Genomic DNA, 12,350 nt, shown 5'->3' with positions numbered 1-12,350 from the left:
AGGACAGACTCCATTACATATAAGTATTACATGCACTAGCAATGTTTGTATTTTTTTTAATGAAAATACCAAAATTCGTTGTATCTGAAACATCAGCAACGCCGGACAATTGGCCAATCTTGAAGTTTTGACAAGTTTTCTACTTTTTCTACAGCCATAACATTCCAATTCTCCATTTTCAAACAATTCTTCTCCGTACAGATTATCCATGTTAACTTTCTGTACAAAAAAAGTGTTAATTCCCGTGAATCCATGTTTACTGCTTGTAGAAGTGCCATGTAAATTTTACAAAAACATTGAAGTGACTGGAAAAAATTCAGCATTACTCTATTGTTTATTTAATCTAAAATAACACACAATTCCAAAATATATACCTCAGATATATCTGTAAGAGAATTTACACCAAGAACCCTTTGTTCACCAATCTCTTGTTTCTGCAAGCATTGAAGACAATGTTCATATGAAGAATATATATATATATATATATATATATATATATATATATATATATATATATGTAAATATGTTGTAATAATTGTTTTGTTTATCAAATCTCCAAATGAAGGAAATAAAGATTGAATGAATGAATGGCATGCTGCTTTTTATGAAGTAATTATCACAATTACTTACAGTCATACAATCCCTGCATTCTATTTCATCCACAACATCAATGAAAAAGTGATTAACATTTCCTTGATGCATGAAAAAGACACATAAATAAATGCAAACTGCTGCACATACCGAATATGTTCTTTATAAAGACAATGACAAGTATTCACGTGAGATAACATTTTTCCATGTAACGTATCATGCTTTTAACCTACCTTGTATATTTTCATCCTTACTTAGGACGTCCAGTAACACATGAAGAAAAGAAAGACAGTCATTTTGATTATTTGGATCAAAAGTTCCATCTCTGTAAAAGAAGACAATTCTTGTTATATTTTGAAAACCAAACGTATTAAAAATTTGATAGGATTGTTGTCCGAATAACTTGTTCAAAATTAAGATATTTTATTTCGTAAATAGTACTAAACGTCATAGTTGTTAAGCGTAATTTGACATCGTCGAAGAAGATATCTTTGCAAAAGATAATTATAATTTATCTAAAAGAACCAACATTGAAAACTTAACAAATCTATACAACAATAACATTATATTATGTTATATTATGCATAATGTTAACAAGGTTACTCTTTAACAATTTCAGTTTTAATCTGTAAGTAGAAATCCTTTACGTGTTTTAGGCGAGTTTTACATAATGCTTACATGGAATGACAGAATACAAGCAACTGTGATATATTATATCTCATCTCATCTGATGCAGTATCGCTAGTCAAAATACCCAATAAAAGGTCAATAAAGGAGTCCTGTAATAGAATTGAAATCTCCAGTAACAGTTCCTTATATCACAGTGTATCTATCAATAGACTTAATTCCATACAAAACAATTCTTATGTCTTACACATCTTAACAATGTAATAAACATCTTTAACAAAAGATATTTTCATCATTTTTATCAAAACTTTTCATATAAATTTAAAGTTCATGGTGCAAGATCTTAAATTCTTTACTACCTTTTTAGGTGTGTTTCTCTCCAGAAATTGAACAAAGAGTTCAGTATGGCGTAGAACCTTTATGAACAATATCTATACTATATGATAAGGTTTCACAAAATGAAAAAAAGCATAATTAATAATATTCTTACACACGAGTACAAACAGATTCAAAGATTGTAAAGAGGTCGACAATATTAATATCATGCTTTAAAATTCAGCTTAAAAAATAAAAAAAAAAGATAAAATACTATCACTTTATCAATCTGTACTGAAATTTAGTCAACAGCTTATTTGCAAGGACTAACGCTATGATGAGCATTCGTCAAAATCAACACTGTGATGGTCAGACTAAAGCGTCATTTATATCAGATTAATGAAAAATAATTTGTATTGGTAAATATGGATTACAAATACCTGAAGAATACAACTAGCATAGCACGTCAGTCCGACTGAGGGTATTCCAATAACTGGCATAGGAGTTCCCTGTGTTTAAAAAACGACTTATAAATGATAGGTTTCTGATCCCCAATGTTTAACTTAAAAGAAGGTGTTTTCAAGAAAATGATCCAAAAGGATCTGTGTAGCAGCAAAAAAATCTTTTAGATGAAATATGTGGAGATAAAGAACAGTATTCGAGCTCATATGTCTATTAAACATTACAAAATAGGGGCAGAGCAAACACGGACCTCTGAGACATCAGAGGTGGGATCAGATGGCATGGAAGAGTGAGCACCCCCTGCTGACCGGTGAAACCTGCCATGTGCTCTTTGTCATCATCGGGAAATAACGGGAAAATCTGTCGACAATTCAGTGTGTAAATAATGGCCTAACAATTAGTATGAAAAAAGGATCACGTTAAAAACATACCTTACTTAGGAAAGCTTTTAATTCATTAATCGGATACTCTGCATGGCATATGTGATACAATGGACATTCTACATGGTTCGAGTCCTTGGTGGATTTTTTGAGGCAGGGCTGACAGACAACATGAGCACACAAACAAAGTTGGACCTCACCCTATTTCATGGAGAAGTTATATATTATTTAATGATATATATAATCTAATAATACAATGAATACAATATTTTTTGTTATATATATATATATATATATATATATATATATATATATATATATATATATATATATATATATATATAAATATATATATATATATATATATATATATATATATATATATATATATATTACTTTGTTCACTGAGCATGATTGACATGCAGTATCTTTGTCTGTGTCCTTAATAAATGCATCTCTGATGATTTCCTACAAATTTATAAACATCAATTAAGTCTAAGACTCAAAAAATGCTCAGTTCCATGCACAAAGACTTAAGAATATAGTACAATATTATTTTATATTTTTTCACTGCACGTCTAGTAGAATGATAACATAAGCAAAGGCAATTACATGTATATAATTATCTAATTTATGAATAATTTTGATAGCTTGCATAATGTTTATCAAATCAGTAGTGCTTGAAGAAAAAGGAAATGAAGTGCATCCTTTTATAAAAAAGAAATTCAAGACAATCTTATACCTGATAATGAAAATATTTTTTTCTTAAAAAGACAGCTTTTGTTGCTGGAAAAAAAAACTGTGTCGATTATTTAATAACCTTAATATTGAATTTCATACCTGATCCTTAGCAAAGACGGGTCTTCTATTGCTTACTTCGTCCAGATGTGAGCACAAAGAGCAGTCTCTGAAAGCTTTTGAACAATTCATGCAAACAACATGCTGACAGCTCAGTTCCTTGCACTGCAATGAAGGTTACCGTAGTAAATGTTGAAATAAACAGAAATTACATGACATTGTACAATGTAATTTTAAGTTTTATTAACTAAAGAGACCATGACAGTCACCTCAGTATCGGAAGTTTTTCAGAATATAACTCAACAATCTGTCATTAATGTGATGTGGTATATATATATATATATATATATATATATATATATATATATATATATATATATATATATATATATATATATATATATATATTATATATATGCTCACTGGATTTTTGTTTTATTGTAATGCAAAAAGTATTTACGTATATGTAGCATGTAGCGAAGTAATGAATTTGACAGTTTTTAAAGGTATACAAATTGAACACATTTTCAGAGTCTGGTGAACTAAGACGCAATCTGAAAATTTCAAAAGTCTGTTATTTCTTTGATTTGGAAAGATGTTATTTTTTCTAAAGGAGTACTCAAAATATATTTAATTTAATAGAAATATATGATTTTTTGTAACTCTCTCTAACTTAAACACTCTTTAGAAGAATTGTATAAAATTTTCGTATTATTCGATATTTTGTGAAAAGGTCCGCTGATTGATGCTTTAGACATGTATACGGATTTCGATGTTTCAGTAAAGGGTGCATTGCCTCTTTCCCTCATGAATGGAGTTTGTTTGCTACATTTTAATAGGAAAGAACGAGATTAGCAACTTTCAAACAAGTTGGCTCCCATCAGCCACATACCACAAATCACGTACTTTACTTGACACTTGTTTATTGTTTCAGTGGTGTGATACGAGCTTTATGATATTTTATTAGTTTATTACATGTACTACATGAAGCTGGAATTCCTCCATCACCAGGAGCCTATTTGTACAACTGTTGTACAGATTATTTAATTAGTGAGGAAGTGAGCATATAACCCTCTTCACCCATGTTTATGACACAATAGGTAATTGGAGAAATTTGCACTGCAATTTCTATCCTTTTTAAGGATGTGCCAGTATGTTTTAGAATTTTATTATAAGATGTATAAAGGTATAAGGCATATATAAGTATTTAGTATAAGGACAAAAATGCTTACCCATCCATCCAGAGCTTCATTACAAAATACACATGATATCTGGCGTGTAGCACAATTTACCTTAAAAAAAAAAAAACAGGAAAAATAAATTTTTGAAAGAAAAAAAAATAAATGAGTTTGTCTTTAGTATGGGGGCAATGACCTATTTTTTCTTTTCTGTATTGTTGTCTGTTTGTCAGTCACAAAATCATATCTCTTGACCTTGATGGGAATGTTCTCTGACGAAGTACAATTTAGCTTATAAAGCATATTTATAATGATCTTAATACAAGGTCACGTTTCAAAGCAGATCTGTGAGGTAAAAGAGGATGAATTCAAGAGGGGGTAAAACTTAAAGAATAGTAACATGTATTTAAAAATTATTTTAAACTATTGATACATGTGGAAACAAAAATATATGGCGTTATTCAAAGTATGCAGCTTAGGAGCCTGAGGATAAAAGTAAGACCCACCTTGACAAGGTCACATAAAGATGATTTTCCTTTACAAGTTTTCACAAAGCACGCAACATATCCGTGTGTTCTAGTAGCCTGTCCAAAACACTCGGAACAAAGGGAATGGTTGCAATTGCCGAATACCACCATGTAGCCCTACAAAAGAGTGTCATTACACCTTGACCATTTTTAAATTTTTTAAGAATGAGATGAAGCTTAAGTTTAAATTATTCATCTGTTTTTCCCCTTACATTTGAGGCTGTGAAATGGTAAATTTCATTTACAATTTAAAATGTCATAAAATAAATAACTCTATAAATGACATTATATTATTCAGCAATTTTTTAGAAACGCTAGTCATGTCTTTTTGGTATTGATTTTTATACAAGATCCGGTAGGTATACCTTATCTTTAGCATAACTAAAATTCCCGCTACAGCTGTCGCACTTTGTCTGTAAATGAAAGAAAGACACGCAATTAAATTGTATACAAATTAGAGAGGGGGCGTTGAAAACAAACTCTGGATTAAAAGTTAAAAGGTGACCATATTATTTTGAACCTTTCTATTAGACCCCAGAGGGGTGTGTGTACATGTATAGAACTGAAATATCTTCTTTCCTGTCTGCCTCAATAGTGACAGAGAATAGATTTTGTCATTTGCATCAGCTGATTTGCATATTGATATTACATGTAATTTTTTTTTTTTTTACATTCCATTTACTTTCCATAATGTATGCATAACAATTTACCTAAGTTACAAACATTTTTTTCTTGATAACAGGTTTGATAAAAAAAAATTATAATGTTCATAAATGAAGTTATATAATTGTGGCTTTTCGTTTACGGGGAGGAAAACGGTTCTGTATGGATCAAGTCTTTTAAAAGCATAAAATTACTATCTTACCTTCCGTTTTTCCATAGTGTATTGTAATAAATCTTTATTGAAGTTTCGTTTTAATTTCTATTAACCTTACTCTTTCACTTTCGTTTTGCCTGGTTTTCCCGCTTGTCGCTTACTAAAATTTGATTACCTTTAAACGTTTAAACAATTTGTCATCTAAAGAAAGAAACGCACTTAATATATACATGTATTTATAAAACATTGAATAAACCTAACTATTCATGGCCTTTTGGTTATAACTGGAAGGTTGGTACTTGTTTCGTATACGGGGTACCCCGTACTTAAAAAGGGGTGCACCGTATACGAAACAAGTGCCTGTGGCATGCATGCATGCTGTATTTTAAAATGATCGAAATAATACAATGTATGTATGTCTGGTGCGTGCTATTCTTAAGTTGTCAGAACCTGTTTCCGACCATATTGATTTTTTTTTCAATAAAATATGTTCAAAACAAAACATGTACATGTATTTCTGGTTTGAAATATATCCGGTATCCACAGGCTTCTTACATTCAAGGCAACATAAACGCGACTGAACTATTCATTTTACGCAATTAAAAGGGATAAGTTTTTTGGAGATACGGATATTTATGATACAACGAAAAATGTACAACTAAGCTGTTTTCAGTTTATTGAGCTTAAAAAAGAAACAGATTATCCATACATTTTTTTCTGAATATCTTTTATTTATTTTACCAGTAAATATTCATTTTTTAATACACACAGGCTGAAAACAAATTAAGCATTTAAGTTCACCTCACATTGTTTATTGTTAACTTCCTGCAAGTCGTAGAATAAAATGGATAATTGATTCATTTGTTATACGACACTCCGAGATTTTTCTGTGGCGTTCTAGCTGTTTCCCTGCGTAAATGAACCGCACACTTTCGATTTCTAATCCAACATCATTATTCTCGGGGGTATCCCATTTGTTAAACATCGTTTCAATCGTATCAGTCTGGAAATTGAATAAGTTTAGAAAATTAAAATATGTTGATTTACATAATTAATTCTACAGTTATCTTTATCATTTCTATAGTTCTTGATTTAATTTTAAATATATTTATGGTAACATTTCTCCTAAATGATCGAAGTGAGCACTTCAACTTGATGTTATAAGCATTTTTGTATTATACGTACAAAATTGTTAACCCCCACCCACCCCCACCCCCCGTAATTTAACGCTATGATGTAACATGTACAATGTATAGTAATAGCCACATGTACTACGCTTCTTTGTCAGTAAAAAATCTCTATATTATCGTTTTACTAACAGCGTGACCGTTTGCTTGATGGGGCGTGCTAAAATTTTGTGTGCTGATTATTATTTTTACTCATCGATTGGATGCTTGATTTCAATGAAATCAATACTAATTTGCATATGAAATTCAGAATACAACAATACTCTAATAATGCTGGCCAATCAGATTGAATGATTGTTTACCAGTACGCCATAAGATTCCAACACTTTTCCTCAAGAAATCATCATCTTATATGTAATGATTTCAAACCTTTTATCAAAATTCTGTACTTTTCTTCTGCTTTCAGGTCAAAAGTATTCAAAGCACTATTTGAACCTCTCAAAATTTACTTTGGATTTAAAAATATACTTCGTTATTTCATGACTGTTCGGTACAATGGCAAGGTTTGAGATGACATTAGGTGTGCAGTTTCATGCTCACTAGTGCATAATTAAAAGGGGTGTTCGATTAATACTTTGCATATGAAACACAGAAAACAGCAATACCAATGACAATACTGACCAATCGTATTGAGTGATTATTCACTACTTTGCAGTACACAACAATTACATGTGGACAGACAAAGCACGTTTTACTTCCTATAATGATGATATCGATAGCTATATAGTACAACAGTAGCAGAGTAGCCTTACTAATTCCATAATTTAAATTTTCTTATACGCATTTAATTAAAACTCCATCCGGTCAAATCATAACAAAAATGGGCTTTGACTGACCCTGTGTTGCTGCAGACAACAAATGCCGTACTGGTAAACAGTCATTCAATGTGATTGGCCAGTATTATCGGGGTATTGTTGTATTCTGAATTTCATAGGCAAATTAGTACAACGATAATTTTTCCCATTACACTATTTGCTTGATCAGTTGCAGACATTTAATTTTGTGTATAAAAATGAAAAAAAAAAAAAAAAAAAAATTAAATCTTACCGGTTCTACTCTGACCATATCAAATCGTCCTTTGTGTAAGGTCTTAATGAACACTGTCAACGACATAATTATTGAATTTAGCTTTGGTCGTCTCTCTTATTCTGAACAACAATCTTTCTAAATTTGCTAAAGATAATGTTATAACAACTTTCGGTTTCTCTTTCATTTTCTAGGATGAGGCTTTATTGCTTTAATCAGACAAAGTTCATCGTTCTTCCCTCTATCAAGTGTGAGGCGTAGCGAACCGTTGGTGTCCGACCAAAACAAAAACAATACTCACCACTAGAGCTGTCATACTTTGTCTGTAATATTGAAAATAAAAATAAAATTACATTTCAGTTGTGTACCAGTAACATTTGTATCGGGGGGGGGGGGGGGGGCGGTCCGGGACCTTCCCCCCAGGATTTTCAGAGTTATTGATATTTCTATGTAAAGTAATAAAAATGACCAAGGATCCCCCTAGGCAACGCGGACTCCTCGTAAAATTGAAGCGACTTAGCAAAGTTACTTGCTATCTCCCCCCTCCCCATTTTCCCAACAAATACAAGGGCCCCCATCTTTTTTGCTCGTCAATTTTTCCGAGTCCGATACTTGTCTGAGGTGGTCTAAACCTCCCCCTCCCTCTTCTCGAAAAAAATTATATATATTCTAGATCCGTGCATGATACTGGTATATATATAAGTTATGCATATAATATTTTCACTGACTTAGCTAGCGAGAATAATCTTGCTAACAGGTTTCCACTAATGTAAAGAAATTAAGCACAATAGTGTAGTCTCCTATTATTAGGTAGAAAATAGATTCACCTTCCATTTCGCCAGTTTGTATTGCACTATAGTCAAAAAACAGGTTATCACGCTTCAATGAATCTTATACTTTCATCCCCTTGTCGAGTACTGGAATTTAAACCTAAAATCAAAATAAAATATATGAACAAACTGAAATTACATGTATACGAAAGAAACGCAAGCCAGTTGCATACAAGGGAAGGGGACGCAGGGAGGCCTATCACCCCCCCCCCCCTCCATTCTGACCTTTTTTCAGAAAACGATTTTCTGCTGTAAACTTTGTAACTTAAGGTAGACCACTCCCTTTTGTTGCAGTTTGGCCGAGTCTTACCTTGATAGAGAACCCCCAAAAATGTTTTACAGGAAATGAGTGAGAACCCCACCTCCATCCCCACCCGGGAATTACATGCAAGATATTTAGTTTAAATTTATGATACTACAGGTCTGTTTCATTTTTATGCCCCCGTATCGAAGATTCGGGGGTATATAGTTTTGGCCCTGTCCGTCCGTCTGCCTGTCTGTTTGTCCGCAAAAACTTTAACATTGCTCATAACTTTTGATTGGTTGAAGCTATTGCTTTCGAATTTCACATGTGTATTCCTTGTGACAAAACCTTTCTTTGGGTTCCATCATATTTGACCTTTTGACTTTGACCTTCAAGTTTGACCCAGTTTTACAAAATTTTCCCCAACTTTAACCTTGGCCATAACTTTTGAACGGTTAGTGCTAGGTCTTTCATATTTCACATGTATAATTCTTGTGACAAGGCCTTCCTTTGGATACCAACAAATTTGACCCTTTGACCTTGATCTTGGAGTTTGACCTACTTTTGAAAAACTTTAACATTGGCTATAACTTTTGAATGGTTGGTGGTAGAGCTTTCATATTTCACATGTGTAATCCTTGTGACAAAACCTTTCTTTGATGACCTTTTGACCTTAACTTTGGAGTTTGACCTAGTTTTACAAAATTTTACCCAACTTTAACCTTGGCCATTTCTTTCGAACAGTTGGAGCGGAGCTAAAGCTTTCATACTTCACCTTGTAATCCCTGTGCCAAGACCTTCCTTTTGATTCCAACAACTTTGACCCTTTGACCTTGACCTTGGAGTTTAACTTACTTTTGAAAAACTTTAACCTTGGTCATAACTTGTGAACTATTGGTGCTAGGGATTTCATACTTCACATATCTAATCCTTGTGACAAGACTTTCCTTAAGATACCAAAAATTGTAATCCATTGACCTTGACCTTGGATTTTGACCTACTTTTGAAAAACTTAAACCTAGGTCATAACTTTTCAACGATTGGTGCTTCAGCATTCATATTTGACCAGTATATTTCTTGTGCGAAGGCCTTTCCTTATGCACCATTATTTTTTACCATTTGACCCTGACCTTGATGTTTGATTTAATTTTGAAAAAACTTAAACCTTTCCATATCTATTCAATGGTTGCTGCTAGGGCTCTCATATTTCACAGGTATATTCCTCGAGACAAGACCTTACTTCGGGTACCAACATATTTGATTTGCATTTGAGAAAGTTTAACCTTTGCTATAAGTTGCCATACGGAGGCATCAGTGTTTCACAAACACATCTCTTTTTTTCTGCTTGTCAGGAAATTTATGCTAGTGCCCCCTCAACTGTCAGCTGAAAATGTATGGCTGTGCCCCCCCCCCCCCCCCCCCCACAAACTGAATTTGCTTCCTACGGGCCTGTACCTACCTTAACAAACTTTGATTTCGACAAAGCTTGTCAGTATAACCTGATAAATTATTTTAGGAAAACAAAATACCTAAAAGCAAAATAAAAAATTAATTAGATGTCACAAAAAACAGTAGAAAGAAAAACAGCTTATTTGACATAGAAGAAAAGAAAGTGAGAAATGTTTTAAAACATATAATTATGTTCCAATGAGGCTATAATAAAAAGGGTCAACTGTAAAGATAGGTAACCTTCTATTCGGTGCAAAACATAATTCGACGTTTGGTCTCTATCAGACCTTAATATTACTAGCCTAAATTACGTTTTAGAAGGTAAATGTGTACCAAGATTGATGTCTGGTTAAAAAATGATTGTCATGATATCAAACGGTCAGTATCTTTGTCACAACCAATATTTAATCCTGGTTATTATTTTATTGATGTTTATGCTTTTTACTTATATTTCCTTTACGGGACCTCTTTATTCTGTTACCTGTAATGAACCTCAAAGAATTGCGAACGATAGTATTGTTCTCCCGCCTACCTCCAAGTCAATTTTCAAAAGTTAAGATATTCGAATGATTTTTAATATTTATATTGATATTTATATGGATTTTCATAAAACATTACCTCTTTGGGAAAACAACGAGAGATAACTCTAAAATTTTGGTAAAACTCGTGTTTTTCACTGTAGAAATCAACGGAAAACGGAAAATATTTTTAAAACATCTTCCCCCCCCCCCCCCCCCGTGAAACAAAAATTCCTTTTTACGGGTAATATGGATTGTCATTTCACAAATTCATACCAAAGCTTATTGTGTTTCACGGGGGGGGGGGGGGGGGGGAACATATGTTTATATACAAAAAACGACAAAAATGCTTATTTTTTCAGCAATTTCCAAGTGCTTTACAACTGAAACATTATATTTTACTAATATATATGCTTAATTTTATATGCATAAAACATAAGAAAAGATTTAAGAAACATTTATTCATATCCAAGACTATTTCAGAATGTGGTGATGCTTTATAGCCCGATTTCAGTGGAAAATATCGTCTACCCCCCTTATTTCAAGAGCTGGAATTAGGGATATTTTACTATTTAGCACTGGAATTAAAATAATTAATCAATTACCATTGAACTGTTCTTTGTATTAAACAAATATTTTATGGCCAAATTGTCATCAATATTGAATTAAATGGTTTTAAAATGTAGGCGGGAATCGGGAGTTACCGTGCGTAGTTCTTTAGAAATTGCAGGCATTGGTCAGTTACGGCCTATTGTATTTGGAGTATTTAAAGAGGCTGGGGGGTTGAGGCCATTTTTAGACTATATTGATCTCCTTTAGAAGAAGAGCTCCATATGAAGATATGGAAAATGATCAAATTTTAAAACTAAAATGTTTGAAATTTTTCTTTGCCAAATGATAGTTGACAGCTTAAGATATCATATCTAAAAAATTAAGTTAAATCTGGTGGGTAATTTGTGGTTAATTTGTTGACCCCCCAGCCTCCTTAAATCGCTGTATTGCTGACCACGTAGCCGGGGTCCACGTTTTCATACTTTTTACATGCTTGACGTACAATCCAAGATGTGTAGATAGGTAGTTTTTACAACGGTAACCATTTCTCCATGAGGGGTAATTTTAATTTTCTTATTATTTAGTATTTTGATATTGCATTAAGATTTGTTAACTTTGTAAGAAAACGGGTTAAGTAATGTTTTTGTTACTGTTTACGTATACAAGTTTTGCTGAGTAGAGTTACTCATGCGTGTACTGTTCTGGTTTTGTGCATGTACTAAGTTATTTACGCACGCAATGGCGGGGGTTTAGTTGTTAAAACCACTTGTGTTAAAGCTGACATGAATTCTTAAAAACGCAACATTTGCATCAATGAACGACTTGTTTCATACCAACTAGCCGTATTCC

The 12,350-nt window shown here is 32.6% G+C and overlaps 1 protein-coding gene and 1 long non-coding RNA gene across 2 annotated transcripts in view; both read right to left on the bottom strand.

The window, feature by feature from the left end:
• Positions 1-3,305, bottom strand: part of LOC133203985 (ubiquitin carboxyl-terminal hydrolase 22-like) — a 37,770-nt gene extending 34,465 nt beyond the window's left edge. The window contains exons 1-8 of the mRNA XM_061339774.1: positions 3,216-3,305; positions 2,772-2,843; positions 1,974-2,042; positions 1,270-1,370; positions 825-916; positions 631-692; positions 375-434; positions 70-219 (exon numbers count right to left, since the gene is read on the bottom strand). Coding sequence (XP_061195758.1) covers positions 70-219; positions 375-434; positions 631-692; positions 825-916; positions 1,270-1,370; positions 1,974-2,042; positions 2,772-2,843; positions 3,216-3,305 — 696 coding nt within the window. The remainder of the gene's footprint in view (positions 1-69; positions 220-374; positions 435-630; positions 693-824; positions 917-1,269; positions 1,371-1,973; positions 2,043-2,771; positions 2,844-3,215) is intronic.
• A 1,100-nt stretch (positions 3,306-4,405) lies between these two features.
• On the bottom strand, positions 4,406-5,307 carry LOC133204129 (uncharacterized). Its single transcript, XR_009723550.1, has 3 exons — positions 5,244-5,307; positions 4,858-4,995; positions 4,406-4,465 (listed from the first exon to the last, which is right to left on the bottom strand). It is a non-coding gene; the product is annotated as an uncharacterized LOC133204129 (long non-coding RNA).
• Positions 5,308-12,350: the final 7,043 nt, after the last annotated feature.

Source organism: Saccostrea echinata, unplaced genomic scaffold (assembly GCF_033153115.1).
Source record: "Saccostrea echinata isolate AGI-Se365-2 ecotype Australia unplaced genomic scaffold, CSIRO_AGI_Sech_v1 ptg000052l, whole genome shotgun sequence".
Classification (NCBI taxonomy): domain Eukaryota; kingdom Metazoa; phylum Mollusca; class Bivalvia; order Ostreida; family Ostreidae; genus Saccostrea; species Saccostrea echinata.
Note: the sequence above shows the minus strand (reverse complement) of the source record. Positions and strands in the feature narration are given on the sequence as shown.